The sequence below is a fragment of the Eulemur rufifrons genome, chromosome 7 (assembly GCF_041146395.1).
Source record: "Eulemur rufifrons isolate Redbay chromosome 7, OSU_ERuf_1, whole genome shotgun sequence".
Lineage (NCBI taxonomy): Eukaryota > Metazoa > Chordata > Mammalia > Primates > Lemuridae > Eulemur > Eulemur rufifrons.
In genome coordinates this window covers 77849826-77877707 of record NC_090989.1, presented here as the reverse complement: position 1 = coordinate 77877707, position 27882 = coordinate 77849826, and the positions used below count along the sequence as shown (strand labels likewise).

Below are 27882 nucleotides of genomic sequence, written 5' to 3'. Positions count from 1 at the left end.
TTATCCTAGTCTTTTGTGACTAATGGGCAGTTTACATATCTCTTAACTCCATCGTTCACTGGTTCCTGTGTATTACTGGTATTTTTAGCCAAAGAAGGGGGTGTGTCAATATATTAATATAATAGCAAGGGAAAAATCAGGCCTTATGAGAACTGAAGCTGTAAGTCTAAGATATAACTGGGTACTGCTTTTCCTTTCTGTTCTGGTTAATTTTGATTCTCCATGGCTCAGCATTTGAGTTGAAACTCAAGTATGTTAGGAATTTTTGAGAATTTATGTTTGTAACAATGGATTCTCAACCTTTTTATTACTAAGGACAACCCCATTAAAAAATAATTTTCATGAACAGACTTCATTTTGATACGTGTTGTCTACCAAACAAACCATATTTATTTTAATAGGACTGATAACCCCTTTCCAAGCTTCTGAGCAACATGAAGTAACTAGGGCTCCCCTGCTGACCAGTCTAAAGTTAGTCTCAGCAGTTTTAATAAGAATAAATATGCAATTTTTATTAGATGTTTTGAACTATTTAAAATAATTTAGGAATCATGCGTTAAGACTTTCTAGCTCCCACTTCCACCCCCAGGTATGAAATTACTAATTTATAGTAAAGTGGTGTGTCCAACTATTTATAATAAGATACCAGGAGTACTTTAAGAATGTGAACTTCTGATTTCATCAAAAAAAGGAGTTGGTTGAGTTACAGGTAATTGTGGAGTTGTCTTGTATGTTGCTGTTTTAAAAACTGGCCCATGTAGTGATTATCAGTTAAAGTAGAATAATATATTAAGCAAAACAATTCATTCTTTTTTTTTTTTTTTTTTTTTTTGAGATAGTCTCACTCTGTCACCCAGGCTAGAGTGCAGTGGTGTCATCATAGATCACTGCAACCTCAGACTCCTGGGCTCAAGTGATCCTCCTGCTCAGCCTCCCAAGTAGCTGGGACTACAGGCATGTGCCACCATGCCCAACAAAGCTTCCCAAGTACCTAGGATTACAGGCACACACCACCACACCTAGCTAATTTTTCTGTTTTTAGTAGAGATGGGGTCTCACTGTTGCTCAGGCTGGTCTCGAACGAGCTTGAGCTCAAATGATCCTCCTGCCTCGCCAAAACAATTTATTCTTTGATGTTGCCAAATAGCAAGGAGTTGATTGTTCTCTGAACCTAATGACATGGGATATCAAAGAGAGAAGTTGCTATTTGAACAGAATTGGCAATGTATAACATTTGGTGGAGCAGAAAGAAATTTGTAGATTTGTTTCTTTTTCCTTTTTTTAATAAAGTTCATGTTTTTCTCATATAAAAGCAGAATATGTTCATTTTAGAATGTTTTGAAATACATATAAATAGAAAAGTTACCTGTTGTATCATCACTTGGATATTTCCATTTTTGGTACATGTTTTTATTATGAAGTTGTTGTACTGTGCCACAGAATCTGTTGTATAATTCTGCATCCTGTTTTGGTCCTCCTTAACATGTAAAAATGCTTCTGGTACATAAGATGTAATTATAAACATTACAGACCTTTTTTTATGGCTTTATAACTATGGGCCATGGTGTAACATTTTGAACGCTTACATAAAGGGACGTGGACCTCCTTCCTTATTTACATGATTACGTCTGAAGGCTGTGATGCTGTGCACATCAGTGGGTAATGCATGTGTTGTTTGTGGAATTCTTTGCAGCACCAGATGCCTCTCTTCCGGAAGAAGATGGTGTGGGAAATCCTTCATCAGCAGTTGCTGTGAGAATGCCCTGCCTGGTCCCTCTAGCTGCTGGTGGTTCTTTCATGGACGTTTCCATATACCTCATGCATTGTGGGTTAAAAAGTCCCTGCATCACTTCTGTTCTCTCACAGGTACTGAGCTGTCAAGTGCATGAAAGCCTCTCACTGCACCCCATTCCTGACTTGGGGTACAGAGGGCTGCTTGCAACCCTGTTTGTAAGGCTGTGCCTGCTCAGAGTCCTGGACTATTCAACCCACACAAGAACAAACGCTAATTAATACTTTTTTTTTTTAAGATTTTTTTTTCCCTATGAATGTGGGAAATGCAGGATTTATTCTGTGAATTGTTTTTTTCTGTGTGTTTGTTCAGTGTATTCATTCGGTCATTTGCAAATATAATGGGCAGTGGCCATTTACTACTGCTCTCTTACAGTTAGCTCTAAATTACTTGTTTGAACTATTTATTTCTGAAAGGAATGTTAATCAAGCTGCCACTCCCTGCTGAAAATCAGGAGGGAAATTATTGGGGGCAGAAGGAAGTGTTAATTAACTTCTCTAACGCTGGAGCAGTAACTGCCAACTTGAAGCTAAAGGGTTTTGAGGCTTGAGAATGCCAGGAGAAATGAAAATGCTGTGGTATAGAGCTCTGGTTGCCTTTTGGAGGAAGTCTGACACTACAGCATTGTCACAGTGTCATGGAAAGTGGAACTGTGCACAAGGAACTCTGTCTGGCTATCCAAGCGTCTTCAGAAGAGTGTCGTGGTCATCTTAAAGAGACTTCCCTTTCTGGAAACGAGGTGACTTGGCTTACTCTTGAAACTGGATTCGAAGTAACTGTAAACCCTAAATCTTCATTTTCATCCCAAATCTGGTTGAGTATAAACCTCAGAATTGTAAGGGCTGGCCTGAGCTGTTTATTTCAAAAGAATACTATTCAATTTAAAGCTATTTTTCCTCAAAGTTTTTTTTCTATATATTAAGCCGAAATTAAAAATTAAGTTTTATACTCATTAAGATTAACATCCCCACACTCCACCCCCACTGAAATTTGTGGAAGAAAATTTAGTACTTGGCTCTGAGGTTGCCAGTTATACAATAATCTATTTTGCATATAAAAGTTTGTATTTAACTTTTTTGTTCATTAAAAACCTTACAGATGTGGTTATGCATTTTTAATTTCAGAAAGTTTAGAGTTGGTCAGAACATATTTTGCAAGATCTAGTGCCTAGTGTTGCTTTTCTGATGTAATAAAAGGTTGTCTGGCAGAACCTGAAAAGTATACGCTGAAATGATTTCTGACCCTTTCCCTACTTAAACCTCCCAAACTTGTTCTGGTACATAAAAGCAAGAGGTAAAACTGGAAAAACTGGGCATGTGTTAGCTATGAATCTACATGTTTGCCATTTGGAGGGCCCAGGCTGCTGGCCACAGAGGCATACTGGTTGTAGCTATTGTAGCGGGGTTTTCCTGAGGCTTATAAAAGTCTTGGTATAGGATGTGGGGCTTGTGATATGGATTGAAACTGCTGGGTCGACCCGATGGCCAGGTCAGAGGCCATGGAGTTAGGTGATGATTACAGTAGGAGCTGGTTATGCTAAATCTCTCTCAACCTTAGGTTGTACAGAGAACCCTTCTTACAGCCCCTGTACCTTTCCCTGGGGCTCCTGGAGCTGTGCCAGTCAGAGTATTAGGGTCAGGCAGTTGGCACAGCCAAAAACGGCCAGAGGTTTACTGGGTCAGCATTATACTCAACACCCAGTTCCCACTAGCTGTTAGTGTGCTTCACCTGAGAGTTTAGTACCTTGGTTAAGATGTATTTCATGTTAGGTAAATCCTGTTAGAAATAAGAGTCTGTATTCTGCCCAAATGAATGATGCTGGGGGTTAATGTGGTATTTGAGGGGCTTTTTTTTTTTTGAGACAAAGTCTCACTCTGTTGCCTGGGCTAGAGTGCAGTGGCATCATCATAGCTCACTGCAACCTCAAATTCTCGAATCCCCAGGCTCAAGGGATCCTCCTGCCTCAGACTATTAAGTAGCTGGGACTACAGGCACTATGCCACCATGCCAAGCTAATTTTTCTATTTTTTGTAGAGATGGGGGTCCTGCTATGTTGCACAAGTTGGGCGAGAGGCTTCTTAAGAGCAGCTTTCACTGTGCTTTCCATTAAAGTATACTCTTCAGAATAGCTCTTATTAATCTTCCAGGACATTGTGAAATTGGGAAGAGCAGAGCATTAAGCTAAGAGCATGGCCGCCTGCTTGACCCTGAGTTCCTGAATTTAATGTGAGCTACTGCAGGCCATGCGTTTCTAGGCACTGATGTTTCTCCCTTGGTACAAAGAAACTTGTTGGTAATAAATTTTTATATCCAGTTTATGAAAGAAGTGTTCAGGTGAAAAAAGAAACTATTGATTTTATTAGTAGCAAATTATCAACATGAAAGCCAGTGATTTTTTTCTTGTTTTAATTGCAGTGGTTTGGGGAGGGTCTTAAAAAAGGTGAACCATTAATCTTTTTAGTAGGTAGTCTCTCAAAAATTGCTAAAGATTTAAAAAAATATACTGTTGGTGAGGAAGTATTTTTCTCATGCTTGATCTTGTACCAGAGCTGGATGGGGGTGGGAGGGAAGTAGACTTGGGGCTTATGGAAGATGTTCTTGGGAGCCCCATATTCTACCTCAGTTACCTAAGGCTGTTAGAAACCTTTGATCTCTTCCTCCTCTGAAATCCTAAGCACAACTTTGGAGAACACCATGTCGCATGGCAGCTGTTTGCCTGCACTGCAGAGTCACCTAGTGCTGGGACCAAGGTGTGGGTGTGGGTAGACTGTGTCTTTAGAGAAGTAGTGGACCTCAGATATGAATAAATAAGCAATATAGAGAAAGTTCAGTTTGTGATAACCTTAGTACCATAGTTAAGCTGCATCGTTTGAATTGGCTTTTGTGAACTGAGAACCTAATCTATGTTTCTTTAAGAAAAACTCCAAGCACCTGATAAACAAACTCATGGTATGTAACTCATTTGTAAGTTGGGGATCTAGCTGGCTGTATTGCTTTGGTAATTTTTTTCTTTTAATTTACCGAATATATACAAGGAAGGAGTTTGACTATATTGGAATAGGTGTTGATTTTATCTATTTATCAATAAATTTCTCTCTTTAATTTAGTGGCTTTAAAATTTTTTTGATTGCAACTCATAGTAATAAATGTATTTATGTTGTGACCAGTACGCGCGCACACACACACATATATTATGTAATTATATATGAACACAGAAGTTTGACAGAATAATACTTATCCTTATTATACTCAGGTGATTTTATTTCAACTTTTTCACTGTTTTTTTGTTTGTTTGTTTTTAAGAGACTGGGTCTTGCTGTGTTGTCCAGGCTGGCCTGGAACTCCAGCTGGAACTTCAGGCACATGTGCCACCACACCTGGCCATTAGTTATTTAAAAATGTGAGACCGTTCATCACAGCCCAGTTCACACACACAAAGCTGTGTCCACGTAGAGTGGGACAGGATGCCATCCCGGAAAGGACGGTCCTGTGCTCATGCTGCTCTTGGGAGGCTCACGTGAGCTGAGCCAGGTGTGACGTAATCCAGCACTTAGGTTCTCTGAAAATGGGCTGTTGGGAGAAAGCCTGTCCTTAGCAACAAGGCCAGCTAGTCTTGCTCCTGTCTTCTGCCTGTCCGTGTGGTCCCCCCTTCATTCCTACAAGCCAAGAACAATTATGGGTGCTTTGTACCAGGACAAATCAGGCATCATCTTGCACCTCCTGCCCTTTCTCACACATGTTCATAGACAAGTATTTTGGAAATGGGCACTTTAGGAGTTAAACCTGAAATTCTGCCACCTAGAATAAAGGCCAAGGAATGAAACCTGAGGGGTAGAGCCAAGAGGGCCCATTTTTTGGAGGTTCTTGTGTCACTGCTCTCCCTCCCTGCTGTCTCACCTTGACAGTCATGACAAAGCCCTTGGCTCTGTAGTTAAGGCCTTTCCTTTAAAGATGTGCTGCTTTTCTCCCTATTCATTTGATAGACATCTCAACCTAGGCAGCAGCCTTCAGTTATAACCTTGCCAGGACCCCACTGGCTTCTCTGGGCTGTTAACCTATGGCTCGAGAAGGCATCGGCTTGAGTCCTAACTGGGGTAGGGGGAAGGTGTAGCTGCAAGTACAGGGGTTTCTAATGGCCACATGAAGGACAGTCTGTCCCTTTCCATATTCATGCCAACCACAGCAGTGAGAATAACACTGAGGGAACAGCTGGACATCCACGTGCCATAAAACTTTGCAAGTGATCTGCATCACTGAAATTGGAAATAGCGAGACAATCAGTGAGGAACACATTTTAAGTGATTTATAGGGCGAATGTGGCCATTCTGGAATCCCATCAGTATCACCACCATCTGCCCCTGCTGTGCTGTGACCAGTCATCCCAGAAAGCATACCTGGCCACCTCTGGCAGTAAAGTATTAGCTCTTTATTCCTAAGGCTTCTTGGAGGTTTAGCAATGGTCTCTGGTAGCCTCCAAAAGTCAATGAACTTATAAATGGTGCAGGACCATTTTCTTCCATGTCTTCACAGCACATTGGTGGGAGTGCCGGGTACAGCACCCACTCCTCCAGTCCAAGGCTGATCCTGCCCTTCTCCCATCTCCCAGAATACAGGCATACCTCGGTTTTACTGAGAATTGCTTTTTTGCACTTCAAAGATACTGCATTTTTTTACAGATTGAAGGTTTATGGTAATCCTGTGTTGAGCAAATCTATTGGTGCCATTTTTCCAACAGCACATGCTCACTTTGTGCTTCTGTGTCTCATTTTGGTAATTCTTGAAATAGTTCAAACTTTTTCATTATTTTGTTTCTGTTATGGTGATCTGTGATTAGTGATCTTTAATGCTACTATTATAATTGAGGGCGCTAAAAAACACAGCTATATTAGATGGCAAACTTACCTGATCAATGTTGTGCATGTTCTGAGTGCCCCATAGACTGGCTGTTACTCTATTTTTCCCTCTCCTCGGAACTCCTTATTCCCTGAGACATAACAATAGCAATACAGCATTATTGCTGTTAAGGAGAAAGTTTTAGTCGTCTGGATAGAAGATCAAATGAGCCACAACATTCCCTTAAGCCAAAGGCTAACGCAGAGCAAGGGCCTATCTCTCTTTAATTTTGTGAGTACTGAGAGAGGTGAGGAAGCTGCAGAAGAAAAGTTGGAAGCTAGCAGAGGTTGGTTCATGAGGTTTAAGGAAAGAAGCCCTTTCCATAATATAAAAGTGCAAGGTAAAGCAGCAAGTGCTGATGCAGAAGCTATAGCAGGTTATCTTGATTAAGATCTAGCTAAAATAACTCATGAAAGTGGCTACACTAAACATTTTCAATGCAGATAAAACAGCTTTCCATTGGAAGAAGATGCCATCTAGTATTTTTATAGCTAGAGAGGTCATTGCCTGGCTCCAAAGAACAGGTTGACTCTCTTTTTAGGGGCTAATGCAGTTGGTGACTTTTAAATTGCAGCCAATGCTCATTTACCAATTCAAAAATTCTAGGACGCTTAAGAATGATGCTGTGCTCTATAAAGGGAACAAAGCCTGGATGACAGCACATCTGTTTAAAAAGCCCACTATTGAAATTTGCTCAGAAAAAAGATTGCTTTCGAAATATTACTGTTCATTGATGATTCACCTGGTCACCTAAGAGCTCCGAAGGAGATAGATAAAGAGATTAATGTAGATTTCATGCCAGCTATCACAAATCCATTCAGCAGCCCATGGATCAAGGAGTAATTTCAACCTTCAAGTCTTACTACTTAAGAAATATATTTCATAAGGCTAGAGCTGACATAGATAGTGATTCCGCTGATGGATTTGGGCAAAGTAAACTGAAAGCCTTCTGGAAAAGATTCACCATTCTAGATACCATTAAGAACACTTGTGGGCCGGGCGCGGTGGCTCATGCCTGTAATCCTAGCACTCTGGGAAGCAGAGGCGAGAGGATCGCTCGAGGTCAGGAGTTTGAGACCAGCCTGAGCAAGAGCGAGACCTTGTCTCTACTAAAAATAGAAAGAAATTATCTGGACAACTAAACACATAAATTGAAAAAAAATTAGCTGGGCATGGTGGCGCACGCCTGTAGTCCCAGCTACTCAGGAGGCTGAGGCAGAAGGATCGCTTGAGCCTGAGAATTTGAGGTTGCTGTGAGCTAGGATGATGCCACGGCACTCTAGCTCAGGCAACAGAGAGAGACTCTGTCTCAAAAAACAAACAAACAAAAAAAACCCCAAAAAACTACACTTTTAAAAAAAAAAGAACATTTGTGATTCGTGGGAGGAGGTCAGAATATCAACATTAACAGGAGTTTGGAAGAAGTTGGTTCCAACCCTGATGGATGACTTTGAGGGGTTTAAGACTTCAGTGGAGGAAATAGCAAGAGAACTAGAATTAGAAGAGGAGCCTGAAAATGTGACTGAACTGCTGCAATCTCACGGTCAAACTTGAATGGATGAGGAGTTGCTTCTTAAGGATGAGCAAAAAAAGTGGTTTCCTGAGGTGGAATCTACTCCTGATGAAGACGCTGTGAATGTTTTTGAAATGACAGGAAAGGATTTAGAATATTACATAAACTTAGTTGGTGAAGCAGCAGCAGGGTTTCAGAGGATTGACTCTAATTTTGAAAGAACTTCTACTGTGGGCAACATGCTGTCAAACAGCACTGCATACTCCAGAGAAATCTTTCATGAAAGGAAGAGTCAAATGATGTGGCAACCTTTATTGTCATCTTATTTTAAGAAATTGCCACAACTACCCCAACCTTTAGCAACTCCCACCCTGATAAGTCAGCAGCCATCAACACTGAGGCAAGACCCTCTACTAACAAAAAGATTAAGACTCACTGAAGGCTCAGATGGTCATTAGCATTTTTTAGCAGTATTTTAAAATTATGTACACTGGTTTTTCTGGACATAATGCTATTGCACACTTAATATAGTACAGTGTAAACACAATTTTTCTATGTACCGGGAAACCAAAAAACTTGTGCGACTTGCTTTATTGCAACATTCACTTCATTGTGGGGGTCTGGAACAGAATCTGCAGTATCTCCCAGGTATGCCTGCGCTTAAAATTGAATTTCCTGTGGAGGGGTGAAGTACCTGTTCCCTTGAATTGGCATATTATCCTCCCCGTTTGCTTTGCAGAAAAACAAACTTTCCCTGGCCAGGCTTGAAGTTCCTTAATGACGGAGACTGGTCTTGCCTAGCTCGATATGCAGTCAATCGATCCCTCTAGTTCTGTGCTTCTCACACTTCACAGCGTGCACAGGAATCATCTGGAGGGCTTGCTGAAACACAGATGCTGGGCCTCAACCCCAGAATTTTTGATTCAGGGTGGACTCTGAGAATCTACATTTCCAACAAATTCCCTAGTGATAATGGATGCTGCTGGTCTGGGGACACTTTTGAGAACCACTGATCTAGTTTAGCTTCTCCCAAAGACTTTCCTTAACAAAGCCAGCCTGCTCAGAGTAGCTTCCTGATCCTGCTTATACATGCTGCCCCCATTTCTTCAAGTCCCTCAGGGTTGGAACTGAGCTGACACTTTGGGATGAGGCAATGCTTAGTAAAATAAGAGACCAAGACACCAAGATCTTGTTAGCTGGATATATTTCTTTTTTTTACTTTTTTTTTTTGTTTTTTGTTTTTTGTCACAGAACACTGTTTGCAGTAGAGGAAACTGGCATTGCAGTCTGGTGGTATAATGGCTTGTTCACATAAACCAGTACATGTTCATCCTTTAGCGCAAAAAGCCCTAATGGCGCGTACCCTATGAAATTCAGGACATCTCCAATATTTTCTCTCTCTGTTTTTCTTTTTCATATATATTTTTTAATAAACATTTTCAAGGTCTGTCCAAAAGAAGGCCATACAGGTTCTTGGCTAGCGGAAGACAATTCAGAACAGTTGTTGCACACTTGGACTGTCACCTTCTCCAGGCTGGCAGTTGATATCTTATTTTTTTTCCAACTCATTTTTATTAAAAAAATAAAAAAATGCTCCAACTATCAGTTTTACAAAATCTCTAAGGGAAACACAAGAGCAAGGTGCTGAGGTAAAAAACACCTGAGGTAGCTTTTTTTTGTGTGTTTTTCTCGTTAAAAAAATCTGTAAATTTAACGCCCTGGGCCAACGACCTTGTGTAAATAGCTATTTTCCTCCACATTTTTTTAAAAGAAAGAAATCATTTTGCTGAATATTAATGGCTTATACACCAAAATGTAAAAAGACAAAATACATTCTTTCGTTGTGGAATTTTTCTTTGTTTGTTTGGTTGGTTGGTTTGATGGGTTCCTGTTTTCCTCTTCCAAAATGCTAGGACAAGTACCATTGACTCTTGTTCTTTTGAGTAACCAAGTGTAAGTTGAGGCTGGTTTGTGTGTTTCGCTTTTTTTCCTTTTGTGTGATGTGATACTCAGAGCACTGCTTTGCCTGGGGGGGAGGAGGTGCATAGATACAGGGGACTGAGACAGAGGGATGAGGGAATTCAAAAGAACGGGGATGGAAGAGGTGGGGAGGAAGGGAGGGAAGGGGAGAGATAAACAGAGAGAGACAGAATTATATAGCAGTATGCAAAAAACCAGTTTAAAACCTGTGAAGCAAAGAGAAATGGGTGTATGAGCTGGACAGGCATGAAGAGAGAGTTTCCTCTTCAAAGAGACGGTATCCCTTCTGTTGACATACACAGGTGATCCAGAACTGCTGTGAGTGTCCTTTCGATGAGATTCCCTCTGGGTGAATTTTGTGTGGGTGGCCTCGAAGCTCCTCTCTACACCATCAGACCTCCCAAAGAAAGACTTCATTCTTTAAAGTCTAGAAAAGCCTGCTTTCTCTTTAAAAAGAAAAAAATTAATAATTGATTAAAAATTGAAGTTAGTTGAGTTATCTGATATATTATTTCTAAAATATATTACCGCTGCAGGCACCCTGTGTAACCCACAGGCAACGTATCTTAACATCTTCCCTTCTAATATGTACACACATGTACAACAGAGACGATTTGCCAAAAAAAAAAAAAAAGGGGGGGGTGTGAATTTTGCTTGGCTTTGAACACGTTCACCTATGTTAGTTCAACTAGAAGGGATAGCGTCTTGGGAGGTAAGGAGAGATCCCAGTGCGTGGTGAAGTGGATGGCTGGGGAGCCTGCAGAGGCCCTGGGGGGCAGGGGCCAGGCCGGCCGGGTCGGGCTCCCGGCTGACCTTCCCCACCCTCCTCGGCCCCTAGGATTCGCAGGGCCTCTGCAGAGTCCCTGGCCACCTCCGCAGACTTCTCATTCCTCAGGATGGTCTTTGGTTTGCTCCCGATCTGGCTGGCTGTGTTTGGTCTCATTCTGTCAGGTGTTGGAAGGGCTACATTCATCCGTTGTTTTGCTGGTGCCTGTGGGAGCCTCACTTGCTGCGCTGTGAGGCGACTCCCTGAGGATATTTCTGCTCCTGCTGCTTCACCTGTTGTACAATTTCCCTGATCTTGCGCTGTGCAGTCTGCAGCAGGGAGAGAAGGGAGAGGGGGGGACAGGGGAAAAAAGGAACCCAGTTCTGAGGACAAGCAGTAGGGGAGAGTCTGGGACTTGCGGGGAGAAGGGTGGGTGCTCAGAGAAGTGTCAACTACCCCTAGGCGCCTTACTCTGGGGTCTTTTCTGCCTCGAAGTAAGTGGCAGAGGTCTCCCCAACACCCACCCCAAGGCTGCTGGGAGGAGGGTAAGTGGGTGGGACCCCAGCAGCTTCCAGTTCACTGCTGGACAGACAGGCCAGGGAGCAGAAGCAGGCAGCCAGCAATGGGGCGGGAGGGTGGGGTAGCAGAGGTCGGACAGCACCCCCTCCCCACCACACACACACACACACACACACACACACACACACACAGGCTCCTGTGCTGCCCCACCCACCTTTCTAGAGCGGCCAGGAGGAACACCTGTGTGACTGCTGGCAGAAATGGGCAGTACGTGGACAGGGGCCGGGGAGGGGAAGAAACGGGGCCCAGACACTGCCCTGAATAACTGGAGCACACACTTCTGACCCCACCTCGCCCCTCCCCCAGCCCAGCGCTGCCACTGCAGGGAGCTCCCTAGAGGGGGCTCCGCAGGAGGTGCTGTTCAGACGTGTGCCCAGGGTGCCGCGGGGCTGAGACGGAGCCAGCGGAGCTGGGTGTGGCCAGGGGCTCTGACTGCAGGAGACCCAGGGGGCATCTCAAAGGCACTGGGTGGGGTGTGGACGAGTCAGGTCTCCTGGCGCAGGTGCAGGCATCGGGAGAGCAGGCTCACAGCACAGACAAACCTTCGGTGTCAGCTTACACTGTTTGTCTTCATTGGTTTAGGACAAGAATTCAGACTGCTCTCCCCCCAAACCCAGCCAACAAAAGCATCCAAGAGAACTAGGCCAAATTAGGCCAAGGCACTGGCCTTTCCAAACAAAAGAGAAGCTGTGTGGAGGGGCTGTGTTTTGATAGGTGGATCATGGTGAGATGGAGAAAGAGAGAGAAATGAGAAACAAGGGTCTCTTGCCATGAGCATGTGACCTTCCATGGTGAGATCTGGGCACCCAGGCAGTGCACAGGCTCCAGCTGGGGGATCCAGAGGGTGGACTTGCCTTGCATGTGGCTCCCAGCAGAAAAAGGCTGGGACTGGGGCCTGAGGAGGAAGGGTGAGGACAGCCGAGACCTCGCCCCTTAGCATTGCAGGGGGCTTGAAACGCTGGGCTTTGCTTAAGGGCTTGACTCAGCAGTTCTACACGCTTCCTCAAGCTCCTAGCGTGCCTGGGGGATGGCAGTGGAGAGAAGGTGTGGAACAATGTCCCCTGCCCTGCTGGCAATCCCTCGAGAGCCAGGAAGAACCAGGGAGAGGTTCCATCTGGGTGAGGGTGGAGGGTGCTCAGGGCGTGAGGGCCACCAGTAGCTCAGGCAGAGAATGGAAGAGAGACTGGCAGGAGAGATGGGGCCCTCACAGCACAGGTACCTGGCTAGCAAAGAAATGCCCGATAATTCTGACAATCACTTCCTCATTTTCATCTGGTGTCTGGTCACGAGGCACGATGACTTCTGCACTGGTTAAGTTCTGCAATTCATTCACCTGTGGAGGGAGAACAGGCAGTGGGCTCAGGAAGGAGAGGGAGGGTAGTCTGTGCTCCGTTTCTTTAGCAGGGGACACCTGGGGCTTCCTTGGCTCTGGGCACGTGGGGCCATGGGGTTTGGGCCCTGGAAGGCTCAATGACAGGGAGAGGGAGTCCAGGCACTGCGTGAGTCCATGGGGCTGCTTCTGGGGCTGAATTCTGGAGTCCCATTAATGCAGGTCTGCACATGCTTACGGCGACCCCCGGCTTTCCAATAACCCTGGCAAAAGGTCACTCCTCCTGGACATGCTCTCCTTGGTGCTGACTGTGAGCCCACACCTCAGGCCCTGCTCTGTTCCCCACTCCTCATTTCCACTCCACCAAGTCTTGCTTACGCTGTTCCTATCCTTGGGGTGTTATCCTTTCTCCCTGCCACTGGATCCCACCTCGGGCCCACCTCCTCCATGAAGCCTCCAGCCAATGCTGAGCTCCCCTTATCTCAAACCATTTCCTGATTCTGCTCCTCCTCCCTGCTGCCTCACAGGGACTGCTTCCCAGCAGAACTGTGTGCTCCCCGAGGGATGCTGGGCTCACAGCGGGGTTCATCAAGTGCCTAGTGGACAGCTGACAGTCTCTAGGGGAGGCAGAGAATTCACTTACCGATTGTGAAATAACCACGTAGGACATCCAAGGGTTCTACTCACTCGTGAACTACCTGCTCTCTTTTGCCTACCACACTCCAACTCCGCCTAGAGCTCAGTGTGCGCGCCCTGAGGTGTGCTGACTGCATTCCTGGACATAGGGAATAATCTGCATTCCATGTAGCTTCACACTTTGGCATGCAAGTGACTCAGCAAACACACATACACCCCCCCCCAACACACACACACACACACACACACACATTCTCTCTCTCTCTCAGGACTCCAGAGACCCCCCAAATTCCTGCCACCCAACACTGCCACTTTGCCAAGCTTGTACTAGGCTCTACTGGAACTTCTCAGGGGTCATCTCGCCACCAGGTGGTTAAGTCACATTCCAGAACACACCTGTGTCTGACAGACCCCCTGCTCATTCCCACAGGCTTCAGAGTCAATGCTCTGGTTCTTTTCAAATTGCATTGTGTTACTGCCACCTTGAGGATGAAGAGGTAGATTTTTTTTTTTTTTTTAGAGACAGGGTCTTGCTTTGTTGCTCAGGTTGTATACAGTGGTGAAATCATAGCTCACTGCAGCCTTGCACTCCTGAGCTCAAGTGATCCTCCTGCCTCAGCCTTCAAAGTAGCTAGGACTATAGGCACACACCACCATGCCCAGCTAATTCTTGTTTTTTTTTTTTTTTTAATTTTTTTTTTTTTTTTGAGACAGAGTCTCGCTCTGTTGCCCGGGCTAGAGTGAGTGCCGTGGCATCTGCCTAGCTCACAGCAACCTCAAACTCCTGGGCTCAAGCGATCCTTCTGCCTCAGCCTCTCGAGTAGCTGGGACTACAGGCATGTGCCACCATGCCCGGCTCATTTTTTCTATATATATTTTTAGTTGTCCATATAATTTCTTTCTATTTTTAGTAGAGCTGGGGTCTCGCTCTTGCTCACGCTGGTCTCGAACTCCTGACCTCCAGCGATCCACCCGCCTCGGCCTCCCAGAGTGCTAGGATTACAGGCGTGAGCCACCGCGCCCGGCCATTTTTTTTTTTTTAATTTTTTATAGAGACGGGGGTCTCCATATGCTGCCCAGGCTGGTCTTGAACTCCTGGTCTCAAGTGATCCTCCCACCTCAGCCTCCCAAAGTGCTGAGATTATAGGAATGAGTCAGCACACCTGGCTGATTATTATTTTTTTTTTTTTGTTGTTGAGACAGAGTCTCACTTTGTTGCCCAGGCTAGAGTGAGTGCCGTGGCGTCAGCTTAGCTCACAGCAACCTCAAACTCCTGGGCTCAAGCGATCCTACTGCCTCAGCCTCCCGAGTAGCTGGGACTACAGGCATGCGCCACTATGCCCGGCTAATTTTTTCTATATAGATTTTTTTTAGGTGTCCATATAATGTCTTTCTATTTTTAGTAGAGACGGGGTCTCGCTCAGGCTGGTCTCAAACTCCTGACCTTGAGCAATCCACCCGCCTCGGCCTCCCAGAGTGCTAGGATTACAGGCGTGAGCCACCGCGCCCGGCCCTGGCTGATTATTTTTTAAAAAACTATTTCCATCTTGCCCACCAGCCCTATTGCTAAGCTAGCACCCCTACAGCAGAGGAGCAGGTGTGGGAAATAGCCAAGAGATGGAATCCGTAAGGGGGAGGGTTAGGGCCCCTTGAGACATCTGTTGGGAGAGTTTGAAGAGTCAGGAGAGAGCACAGGACATCAGACCCTGCAGGCCTCTGAATGTGAAATTCAGAGAAAGCAATCATCTGCCAAGTGGGTTGCAGATGCTCTGGGTGGGACTCCCCCTTTGCTATTTTACTGGCTGCTCTGTGTGGTAATAAAGGGGGCAGAAGACAGCCTCCCTGTCTCCAGGGAGTGGAGACCTCCATTTCCCAGCATAGAGCTGAGACGGGTATTACCGGGCACATGAACCTGGTGTTGTGGGCTTAGCATAGTGGATGTAGGGCCCTAACTTCTAGACTAATGCTGATTACATTTTTGTCCTTGGAATCCTCATGTTTCAAAGGGCTCAGATGCCAGGAGCATCTTAGTTTGTTAGCCAAAGACCCAGACCATACACTGGAGAGAAGGAGCCAGTGGGGCTCTGAGGGAACTCTGGCAAGGCCAGGGCAGGGAATTCGACCCAGGTTATGAAGCGAGCCCAGAGCACACTTACGGTTTTGCCACCTTTGCCAATCACTCGGCCAGCTGTGGAAGAGGGCACTCTGATATGGGCTTCCAGCTTCACTTCTTCTTTGGGGTTAAAGAAGTTTTCTTCTTTCAGTTTTCCAAAGATCCGTCCCTGGGCCTGAGAGAGCAAGACATGACTGGTGACTCTCGGAGTCAGCTGCCAGCCAACCCACTTCGCCACTGCTAAGGGAACTGAAAGTCCAGGCAATTAGACACCCTCCTTCCCAAGGGCCAGGTACCAGTCTCAGCTCTTGCAGATCTGGTGGGCGCTACTCCTGCCATGTTGAACAACTGCACTTTGAAAAATGTGCATGGGCACTCTCGTGTTTTCATGGTTTGTACCATGGTTTGTACCTCCAGGAGGCTTTCTGTATATTGGGGTTAGGGAGACAGATGAGGGGATGGAACTCTATGTCTCATTTCCATATCCCTAGCTCCTGTAAATGTTTGCTTGACTGACTGAATTTGTCAGGGAATTCTTAACTCCTACCATGATATAATAGGTTCAGACCTCTGGTTATTAAAGGATGAAGGGTGAGGGTGATGGTGATGAGATTTGATGAGCCTGATCTTGCTCTTTGATGTCTGCCTTCAAAGTCAGATTAACCAAGAGGCCACTGTTCTTTTTTTTAACTTAAAAAATTGAGATATAATTCATACAATCTAAAATTCATCATTTTACAGTATACATTTCAGTGGTCACTATGTTGTACAACCACCACCACTATCTACCCAGAACATTTCCATCCCATTCCCTGAAATAAAAACCTTGTACCTATTAGCAGTTAGTTCCAATTCCTTCCTACCCCTATTGCTTGGCAACCACTAATCCACTTTCTATTTCTATGGATTTGCCTATTCTAAACACTTCATATAAATGGAATTGTATCATATGTGGTCTTTTGTGTCTGACTTTTCTTACTTAGCATAATGTTTTCTGGGTTCCTCCATGTGTAGCATGCATCAGTACTTCATTCCTTTTTATGGCTGAATAATATTCTATTGTGTGGATATGCCACATTTTGTTTGTCTACTCCTGAGTTGAAGGGCTATTGTTTTTGAATGGTTCCACATGTGTTGATTTTGTTTAAAAAAATTATTGTATTTTACATGCTGTGGAAGACAGAGAACTTTGAAATAGATGAGAATGAAAAACAAAATCGAAGAACAGTTATTCAGAGACCTTGCCATGAAAATAGGAAAGCTTTTGCATAAGAGTATCAAGTCTAGGCACTAAATACAAAGCTGTTCTACTACCATTGATAGAACATTCCCAATACCTTAATAGTCCCTTAATTTTTTAGCATTTTTTTAGTTCAAAAAATATTTGAATCCGTGGAGAGCCTAAACTGGATAGTGTGCTATATGCACAGAAGGGGTGAAATTTAGGGTTTACTCTCAATCAGATTGTAATGTCATCTTGTAGTCACTAGGAATAACAATATTTTATGAGATTTCTGCCTGTTGGAATTTTGAGCCAAAGGTGAACTGGCTGACGTCATAATTCCCTTCTGTAGTTCTCATACGATTTCAAGAATTGATCTAAATCCTCTGGTACCTTAGGGCCCATAAAAACTTCACTTAAGTCAAATGCAGTGACTGCTGCAGGAACCGTCATATAAAAGTATACTGTTTTTAGAAATCACTGTCATGTAGGGAAAAAAAGTAGCAACACAAATATTTTATACTATTTTATTTAGGTCCTAAATAATCAGAAAACAGTCATCAAAAGATAACCTATGCTGCCTGGTCGTGGTGGCTCAAGCCTGTAATCCCAGCATTTTGGTAAGCCCAGGCAGGAGGATCACTTGAGACCTGGAGCTTGACCCGCTCTCTACAAAAACAAACCCGCCACTAATTAGCCAGTGAGGTCCCACACGTGCCTATAGTCCCAGCTGTTCCAGAGGCTGAGGAACCAGGAACGAGGATTGCTTGAGCCCATGAGTTTGAGGTTGCAGTGAGCTATGATCATGCCACTGTCCTCCAGCCCAGGCAACAAAGCAAGACTCCCTTTAAAAAAAAAAAAATCCTATGCTTAACTTCATTTTTCCAGGTTTCACAAGAAAGTTTTTAAAGAGACACTCCTTCAGCTGGCAAAAATGCATTAAAGGAGCTTACTGCTGTAAGAGAGATGCCCCATTTTGAAAATAGTTTCAAATAAAATTCCAAATACATTTTGGAAATATATGGAGCGTCACACAGCTCAACAATCCATAGCCTTCCATTTTCCACCCACTGCATGCCTCTCTCCGTGAATTTGACCTACCATCAAAACTTACCGGTGTGCTCACTACACAGAAGTAGCAAGTAAACGATCTGCCAAAATTCAAAATTCAACCTTGAAGTGCATTTTCAGAGTCTACTTCTTTAGTAATAAGTTTAACCGGTATTTAGCTTCCTCTAAACACCCCCAAAGCATATGCACTGATCTACCCCCACAGGAAAGCCCCCCCATACCCGGTTCCCACGCTCCTTGAGGCCACCGAGGGCGCCCACATGTGTTGATTTTATCTCTTGGCTAAATTTTAAATATTTTTAATGATAAGGATTGCACTTTTATAAATAAATATGTCTCTGACTTTTAGAAAACTCAGGTTACAGTTTTCATAGGGAAGAAAAAACAAACAAAAACAAAGTAAAATAACACACCTCACCTAAGAACTTCCAACAAACCATGCTATTTCCCCTTTTACCCATAACTTAATGCCCCATGGCTTGAAGGACAGGAATGATTAAGAGCCTGAGACATCCCTCCAAAAAACCATGGCGAAGGGATTGGATCAGAGATAGGCCAGACGAGGTGCCACTTGAACTAGGCCCCGACACATGATCCACTTTCCCATGGGAGAGAAGGGAAAGATGGCTTCCCAGCAGGGGGAAAATGCACAGAAGGAACAGCCCAGAGGGTGGGGAGACAGGGTGCGTCTGAGACCAGAGAGCAACAGCAGGAAGAGAAATGGAGGTTCGGCAACCCAACAAGAGCCTTGAACATGCCTCTGTGGTGGCTGCCCTGTGACCAGGGCCTGCACTGGGCACAGGGCAGCCACTGAGTAGCCCTTGGCACTGACCTTGAACTGGGCTTCAGGCGGCCCGGTGATGATGACCATCCTTTCGCTGACGTCTGGGCCTTCTGCTGGGGCAATCTGTGGTTCAGAAGGAAAGAGCAAGATGCTTGCTGATGTTTGGCTGCGTCCTCCAAGTCCCTCTCTCTTGTCTGAGTGGATGGCACACGCATGAGCAAGAGATTATAGAGCTTGCTTCGGCCTTTGCACCTGGGGCTCTCTGACACCACGCTGCCTCCATCCTGGGTTTTTAGGAAGTCACAACGATAAGGCCCGGTATCAAATTTGGGAGTCTGGCCACCCAGAAGGAGTCCGAAGTAGGTCAGTAGTTACTGCCTGTCACTGCTCCAAGAACCAACAGTCTCCTTTCACCAAGACAAGTCTCAGAAAATAAGCGGGGAGTCAACAGCTCTAGGAAAGAGAGGTACAGGGTCCGCCAACCCACCGAGGGCCCAGAGGGAAGGAAAGGCTTGTCCACATGGGTGTCTAATTGGAGTCTAGCTTCCAGGAAACATAACCCTGGCTCTAATTCTCAGCTCATATGGGCAGTTGGTGACGAGCAACAACTGAGTCAGAGTAGGAGTGGCTAGGACCACCTCCTCCACAGCAAATGGGTCGTAAGTACAATAGCACCAGGGCAGGAGTGTGGGCACTTTGGTTCCAGTCCTGGCTTTGCACATCCCTCCCCTCCCTGGGCCTCCATCCCCTCATCTGTGAAGCTCCAAACCTCTTCTCACTCACTTGGCCTGAGTCTGAGTTCTTTCATAACATAACTCAAACAATGGTCCGAGCAAACACTTTTGTCAGAGAGGTCCTTATTATATATTTGTTTCTGCATACCCTGCCTTATTCCAAAAACTTCAAGGTGGCTTTAAAAACAAATACAAAATTAAAACTTAATTAGCAAATTGTGGCAAAATTAGACTTAAAAGTAAAATGACTTAAAAAACACCAGATGGGCCATACTCTGTTCTAAGCTTTCTAAGAGCAAATACAAAAAAGAAAACATGATCAATTCCAAGGTCACAGTGTTCTAAGGCAAAACAAAACCAGTGGCTCATGGGGGCGCCACTCTGTTTAGAACGAAGTGGCATCGGCTGTCAGTGTTGCATTTACGCACGTGTGGTCTCTGTGTCACTGAGACTTAGTCCTGGGCTCCTCCAGGAAGACCTCCACCTCCACTGGGTTTAATTTTGTCTTCTCTCAGTATGTGCCGCAAGCCACATTCCATCCGTGGGCCTCGCGGTCCAGTGTTACTGTCCCGGCATTATTGTGAATACGCAGCCCAGGCTTGCTCTGACCCCTGTCCTGCTCTGGAAGGGCGGACCCCTTCTCAAGATCTGCAAGGGGTCCTCTGGCTTGACTACTTACTTAGTGGCATGGGATGAATGTGAGACACAGGTGACCAGCAACTGTGCTTCTTGGGGGATGTCCCTTTGCTGTGGGCAGCCATTTCTTGGCAGTGGCCTCGGCCAAAAAACACAGAGCTCAGTGTGTCCAGGGGACTGGCACGTCACAGGCTGGCCCTTGAGACTGCGGGCAGGAGCCCCTGCCTCTACTTTGAGATCCACAGCTGGCTGAAGCCTGGTCCTTATGTCAAGGAGTTATAATAATAAAGAGAGAGCAGATCATGGGCATGAAGGTTCCCAGCTCGCACCACCGCCCAAACCGAGAAGGGTGAAAGGCTGATCTACGATGCACACTGACCAAATCAGGTCTGCCGTTCTTGTCCACTTCCTAGCGACTTGTGGCTACTTTGCTCAGATTCTGAAAAGAAACCTCTGATTGCTCTACTGTCCGTCATTTACCAGCCTAGACAGAAGTCTCAGAACTACTTATGTACTGCAGTTCTGGAATGGCATTCTACAGGCACGCTTCCTTTGGAGGGGCAGGAATGAGGACCCCATTTTGTGACTGAAACAAATGAGACCGAGAGGCGAGATGACTGCCAAGATGGCAGGGTAAGCAGGGTTTAGAGTAAGGATCCGTAATTGGGTGTCCCTGGCTGACACTGGACTGAATTTTGGGTAGCACTCAGAAGCCTGCTGACCAGAAGTTCTGCAGGAAAGGCAGGCAATGGGAACTCAACTCTCACCTGTAACCAAAGCATCTCTTGTGCTGCGTCTCCCAGGTCTCAGCTCAGCCCACCCCCTCCCAGCACTCTGCTCCCACAGAGGAGTTCAAAGCTCTCCCACTGTCCCAGCAGCACCGAAGGTGCCCCTAGCTGCAGCCCCTGAAGACTGGCACTGTAGAAACTGGGGGGCAGGGGTTGTGGCTCTCTGGAGTTAGTGAGATCATCCACCTTGCTTTAGAAACGGGTCCCTTCAGAGACCTGGTGAGATAAAGGGAATACAGAAAAAACCAGATTGACTTTAAAAAATAGGAAATAGCTTTCACAAATACTAGGCTTCCCTGGTTTTCTTTCCTCTTCTTTACTGCTATGGAGAGAGGCAGGAAGGAGGGAAGAAGATTATTGGAGAAGGTTGTCGGTCCAGCATAAAAAACACCATTTGGGGGCCAGATGCAGTGGCTCATGCCTGTAATCCCAGCACACTGGGAGGCTGAGGTGGGAGGATCACTTGAGGCCAGGAGTTTGAGACCATCCCAGGCAACATAGCGAGGCTCTGTCTCTACAAAAAATTAAAAAATTAGCCTTGGCCGGGCGCGGTGGCTCACGCCTGTAAATCCTAGCACTCCGGGAGGCCGAGGTGGGCGGATCGTTTGAGCTCAGGAGTTCGAGACCAGCCTGAGCAAGAGCGAGACCCCATCTCTACTAAAAAATAGAAAGAAATTATATGGACAGCTAAAAATATATATAGAAAAAATTAGCCGGGCATGGTGGTGCATGCCTGTAGTCCCAACTACTCGGGAGGCTGAGACAGGAGGATCGCTTGAGCCCAGGAGTTTGAGGTTGCTGTGAGCTAGGCTGACGCCACGGCACTCACTCTAGCCTGGGCAACAAAGTGAGACTCTGTCTCAAAAAAAAAAAAAAAAATTAGCCTGGCACCATGGCATGTGCCTGTAGTCCCAGATACTTGGGAGGCTGAGGCAGGAGGATTGCCTGACCCCAGGAGTTCAAGGCTGCATGCAGTGAGCTATGATCAGGCCATTGCACTTCAGTCCGGGAGACAGAGTGAGACCCATTCTGTCCTCCCGGTACAGCCCTGCTGTGTCTGCCCCCCACAGAAGCCATGTGCAAAGTGACACGTAACCTCAACCTTGCTGGGACACAGGACTGTGGGAATGCTGGGGGAGGAAGCCCTAGGGATTAATACCTTTGTCTCTCTCTCCTTATTTTCCCAAAGGCCCTGCTGGGAATGATTCTGGCACAGCAGTCAGGTGCTATGGTAGAAAACACATTAGACCAGAAGTAGGATAACCTGGGCAAATCTTGGCTCTGTCATGCTTTGAGGCCTTGCACAAGTCAATGAAACGCTCTGGGCCCTGGATCCTCCCAGGCAATAGTAAATGAAGAGTACGGCTGCGGTTGGGCCCAGGAGGTGCTCAGTGTCCTAGAGGTCAGTTGAATTTCTATCCAAGAGCCCGTCCTGCCACTCATGTGCCTTGACCATGTGCCTGCACTCTCTGAGCCGCCCTCTCCTCAGCTGAATGAAGCAGGGATTTGATGAGATGATCCCTCAAGTGCCTTTTAGTTAAAATGGTCTTATATCTCCTGCACGGCATCTCGGATGGCAGGACTGGATACCGGGAGAGGCCCTTGGGCTACACCCAGCCCACTGTTCTTCACACTGTACTCATCCCACCCATGGGGCGGGGCCACACCTGCCCAGCAGCGCCTGGGCCAGGGTCTCATCTGTGGCAAGCCTGCTGGCTGCAAAGGCCCCCACATGCCTCTCCACTGCCACCTTGGAGCTCTCAGCCTGTCTGCCCACCCCGCAGGTGAGATAAATGAGGCCAGAGGGGGAAAACGATTCACCAAAATAAAATTTGTTCATGGACTCACTGCAATCCTTGTCCTGTACTGCTCAGAATGTCGTTTTTCCCCAAGCACACTTGCTGTGGGAGAAATTCCAGCTCTTCCTGGGGAGAAAGTGTAAGCATTCTTTCTCTCCAAGTCATGAGACTTTTTGTTCGGAATTCCGGGTTGTCCCATGGCAGCAAATTATTTTGCGTAACAACGGAAACTCTGTTTCCGAAAGTGTTTCATGAGGCTTGGGACGCGCTCAGCATTCTGCCTGTGAGTCAGAGCTGATAGCTGGGCTTGGAGCAGGACCAGGGTCGAATAATCCTTCCCTTTCAGCTTCTCTGACGATTCTCCACATTGTGCTCCACAAGCAGGATGTGGGTCTGTCACTACAGCCGCATCTGCACTCACAACCGTTTCCATAAGTCAAGGGGCCTTCCTTCCTGAGCCTCTCCGCTCAGGCCCAGGGCTTCTTATCAGGCCACGGCATCAGCTTTTGTTTATCTATGACTTTATCATTGCTTTTCAAAGAGTTTTTATTCAAATTATTTTCTTAAAGTTCAAGGATTTTTGAAATGGGGACTAATGTACTAAGTATACATTATCACTCTACTCAAGTCCATTCCCATAGCCTGGGAAATATCCTCAACCTTTCTTTGCTTTATGTTCTTGCGATGTGGAGGACAATGATAATCCAAAGAGGACCACACTGGGTTGTTACTAATATTTTTTTCTTTTTCTTTTCTTTGTTTTTTTGAGACAGGGTCTCGTCTCGCTCTGTTAGCTGGGCTAGAGTGCAGTGGTGTCATCATAGCTCACTGCAGCCTCAAGCTCCTGGGCTCAAGTGATCCTCCCACCTCAGCCTCCCAGAGTGCTAGGATTACAGGCGTGAGCCACCGCGCCTGGCCTTTTTTTCCAATTCAGTTGTTAGTTGAACAGAAAAGGAATAAGAGGAAGATGAGAGCAGTTGGGGATAGTCCTGGAGGCAGATTTCCTAGATCCTGTGGGATTCTGTCTCTGGATAGTATAAGAGTTGCCCAGCACTGAGAGAAGGAACAAGGACGTGAGGTGGGGTGGGGTGTGGAAAAGGGCTGCAGGCAGCTGGTGGGGCCGCCCTACCTTGATGGAGGCTCCGGCGAATCTTGCCAGCTGTTTGATGTGCGCCCCTTTCTTCCCGATGATGGCGCCCACGGCCTGGGTCGGGATGAAGAGATTCACAATCTCCTGCTCTGGATACTGGGGCGGGGGGGGGGGGGGGGGCACGACAAGAAGACATGATTCCAACTGGGGCTTCTCTTTCAGGCACTCAACAGTGACCAAGCACCTACCACGAGCCCCATGGTGGGAAGGCCCCGTCACACAAAGAAAGGGCCAAGATGGTGCGTGGGATTCTCCTGGGGCCTAGCGCTCTGCAGGGGTAAAGCTTGAGGAACGCACCTGAACATAGGCAGTGCTGCATGACAAAGTGCAAACTCCTCTGAGAATCAGAATTTGTTGGATTCAAAAAGCTGTCTGTTCACGGGTTTTCTGTCATATACAAATGTGATATGTACTTCTCCTGTGTCTTCATCCAAAAAATCAAAAAGTTATTAAACACATCTGGCCTGAGGACAGGGTCCTGAGGCACTTTGTTAGAGGGAATGGAAAGCTGCCCTGCCTACCATGTAGCCAGGAGCAGCATTTTCACAAAGCAACTGAACCTGCCCTGACTGGGCAACAGGGGCGTGTCACCCTTCCCAGGATGTCGTAAGGAAAGGGATGGGCTCCCGGGCAAGGCTGCCAGGGGTTCCTGCTACAGGGGTCTATGGGAATGACATGACCCCATCTGCTAGACTTTGTTCAAAGGTCTTTAGAAACTCCGTTCTTTAGCTCAATACCATCTCCTATCGTGACCTCTTGATTGCTCACTTGCACCGGTTTTCTGCAGCTCACGAGAAGTGCGGGCATCAGCAGGACTGTTCAACAGGAACAGCTCCAGGAGACCTGAGCGCTGGGTGGTTTGTGTGCTTGTGCTCTGAGATGTGACAAGCCCAGGACAACCCAGAACATTCACTGGTCAGTCCCTCAAGGGCCAGGTGGAGCCAGCCACAGGAGAGAGAAAAGTGGCAGATGGGGCTGAACTGAGCGATACTTACAGAGTGATGATGTGGAAACGGGCTGAACTGGTGATGGGGGTACAGGCTGGAGAAGTATCCGGAGTGGGTCTGCAGCATGAGAGAAACAGTCAGTGAGCGGGTGCTCTCAGGGACAGTCACCACACTCCTGGAGGCGAGATTTCCCACATGCAGTGCAGGCTCTCTGCACCATCAGCTGACTTCCCTGCCCTGTCTACACACCTGTCCCTTTGCATCTCAGATTCTGCTCCACGTCTCCCCGTCAGACCACTGACCAAGAGGGCACCTACTGCAGAAGCTCTCTGCGCTGACTGTCTGTCTGTTTCTAAGCTGAGCCGTGCTTGAGGCTTCCTAGGAACTCACCATGGGCGCAATGCACTCGCACATGTGTGCAGACACATCCATGCACACAGACTCTCTTTTAACCTGTCCTCAGGTGCACAGGCAGACCGGTGGCTTCTACTTTCTGGGGAATTATAAGCCGTAGATTAAAAGGAACAGAGAGTGATGGGACAATACCCAGGAGCTATTCAGAAGACACAAAGGTGCTCCTGAGGAGATAGTTCAGTCAGCTCCATCAGGGAATTTCAGAAGCAATGGAGAGATTGAGAACGGAGTATTTTAAAAAGAGATTGAGAAGTGAGAGAAAGAAAATGAATGAGTGTATTGTGTGTGAGTGTGGGGAAGGGGAAGCAGGGAACAGGAGGGCAGACGTGGATACAAGAAAATAGAGCTATTAGGAAAATCAAAATTTAAAAAGTAGTTGCTTTTTATTAAATACCTACTGTGTACTAGGTACTATTGTAGATGCTTTATATCTATTCGTAAACCCTTTTAATCCTCGTAATAGTTCTACAAGACAGGAATATGGCTGACTTTATATATTCTTATGGACAGGACATTGACCAGAGCTGGCAAAGTCTAGTTGAAATGTGATTTACAAGAGGCCAAGTAAACATCTACATAACTGTGACAGGAAGGGACGCAGACAGCTCTGGGCACCACAGAACCCATCTCTGCAGGCTCAGCCTGCAAGGTAGCACCCTCAGGAAGACGGTTCCCACAGTGGTCAGACATGCATGAGGCTTGGCGTTAGAAGACCCAGCTTTCCACTGAGGGCCCCTGAGCAAATCTCATGGTGACATGCACATCCTCTGTCTCCCGTATATCTAGCTTGACTCAGCTGCACATTATGACTTCACTTTATGACTCATTGGGGAAAAAATGAAACTGTTCCCCTTTTTGAGCTTGGAAAGAGAAGTCAGAGACATGAACACCATCAGGGGCTACCCAGGGGTGCTCTCGGGACCAGCCGCACCTGCAGGGATAAGCTCTGCTTGCCCACGGGAATTATGGCTCCAGTGCAAGCCTTGCTTTGACGTGGAAAGAGGCTGCAGTGACACCTTATGCCCACAAGTGGGTGCTGTGAGATCAGCAGTCTTCTTGCAACCTCAAGTTTTGAAGGAAGGTGGGTGAAGAGGTTTATTCCTTTTGGCCCTGACTTTCTTGAGGACTTCCTGGAAAGAACATCAGCTCCAGACCCTCCTCTGCACAGGTCCCTGTCCTGGGCCATGGACGGTGAGGGGAGAATTCCTGCAATTTTTCTGTTCACAGAAAGCTCTACCCTGGGGAGAGGGAGATCCTGCCCTCCTCTCTTCTGGAGAGCCATTCCTTCAGCCCTCAGCGCAGACATCCTTCTTTTGAATTGTGATTTGCCTTTTCCTTACAAAACTCATGTGAGGCCAAAAATAGACAAGCCACCGTGTGGCTCCTATTCTGGGTTCAAATACTCCTAATATAAACACTGTATCAAATTTAGACCTACTACTTGGGGTAAGGGAGAGATTTTTTAATTAGCTGTAAAAGGATAAAAAGGACAAATTCTCTTTTTATTCATGAGTCACAGCTGGAAATTTGTCATAGGGAAAGAATCCTGAACTCTGCAATCAGGAGCTCATTTCTAGCTAAGGCTTGGAGTCAGAAGACTTGAGTCTGAATTACTAGAGCTCTATAGGTTGGAATAATTTTTACCCTTTCTGAACTTCATCCACAAATGGACTCAAATAATATCTAGCTATTATAGTCCTGTTGTGAGGGTTCCTTCAATTGTTCATTTATTTATTAAAAAGGTGTCTGAGTACCTACTATGTGGGAGGCACTGTTCCTGGTGCTGAGGACACAGTTACTAAAACAGAAAAGGTCACTGCCACGTTGAACTTGAGTTCGACTGGGGAGGCAGATGCAGAAGGTAACTTCAGAGAAGTGCTGTGAAGGAAACGAACAGCAGGGCGTGGGGAGGGGCAGCTGTGGAGACGAGTGGTCTGGGAAGGCTCTTGGAGTCGAGACCCACGGAGGAGAAGGAGCTCTGTGCAAGGCACTGGGAGGGGACATTCTAAGCAGGGTTCTTGGATGTCCAGAGGGAGAAAGGGGGTTGGCCTGTTTGAAAAACAGAAAGGAGGCCAGTATGGTGAAAGCAAGTAAGAGCACAGCAGGCTGTGGTTGGCAAGGCGGCGACACGAGAGCACAAAGGGCCCGTGGGCCGTGGCTCAGACGTGGATTGGACCCTTGGTACAGCGGATGCCCATGACGGTGCTACATGGTATTCAGCAAGGTCATAGGAATTATGACTCTATCACCAGGTCTTGTAGGGGCTGAATTAATGAGTGTTAAATGAGTATTTATTTATAATGAAATGAGTCTTATCAGAGCATACTTTCTATTTCCCATCCCCCCAAGCTTATGTGGCATCTCTAGCCTCAAAATGGAAGTAGGCTTTCAAAACTTGCTTATTTATAATGATCATAAAAAGTAACCGGGTGATGACTTGAAGAGATATTCTCTTTAATGGGAAAACAGGCTGTAGTCATCAGATGTCTGGTGTAAGGCCCCAAGGCCCAGGGAAGTCAGTAGGGAACCCCAACCCCAACGTGGCCGTTGGGCTCACTGTGCCAGCTCAAAAGTCCTAGCAATTTTATGAGGGATAAGCTACTTTATTTTTGAGTGTTCCAAAAGCATTTTGACAGTGGGGAGGCGGAATAGAGGTGTTACAGTGAAGGTGCGCCTGCCAGGTGTGCCCTCAACCCCTGCCAACCGAGAGGTGGTGGGAGGGGGTCATTATTAGC

At 46.3% G+C, this 27882-nt stretch overlaps 2 protein-coding genes across 10 annotated transcripts in view; one reads left to right on the top strand and one right to left on the bottom strand.

Annotated features, from left to right (window-relative positions):
- Positions 1–4802, top strand: part of SENP2 (SUMO specific peptidase 2) — a 54276-nt gene extending 49474 nt beyond the window's left edge. For all 3 annotated transcript variants that reach the window (XM_069475233.1, XM_069475231.1, XM_069475232.1), the window contains one exon: positions 1694–4802. In XM_069475233.1, coding sequence (XP_069331334.1) covers positions 1694–1756 — 63 coding nt within the window. In that variant the 3' untranslated portion in view covers positions 1757–4802. The remainder of the gene's footprint in view (positions 1–1693) is intronic.
- A 3968-nt stretch (positions 4803–8770) lies between these two features.
- IGF2BP2 (insulin like growth factor 2 mRNA binding protein 2) overlaps positions 8771–27882 on the bottom strand; it is a 161507-nt gene continuing 142395 nt past the window's right edge. For 6 of the 7 annotated variants that reach the window (XM_069472811.1, XM_069472812.1, XM_069472813.1 and 3 more), the window contains 6 exons: positions 24782–24850; positions 23766–23882; positions 18728–18802; positions 15646–15777; positions 12743–12856; positions 8771–11273 (listed from right to left, as the gene is read on the bottom strand). In XM_069472811.1, coding sequence (XP_069328912.1) covers positions 11181–11273; positions 12743–12856; positions 15646–15777; positions 18728–18802; positions 23766–23882; positions 24782–24850 — 600 coding nt within the window. In that variant the 3' untranslated portion in view covers positions 8771–11180. The remainder of the gene's footprint in view (positions 11274–12742; positions 12857–15645; positions 15778–18727; positions 18803–23765; positions 23883–24781; positions 24851–27882) is intronic. The other variant, XR_011233882.1, reaches the window with a different exon arrangement.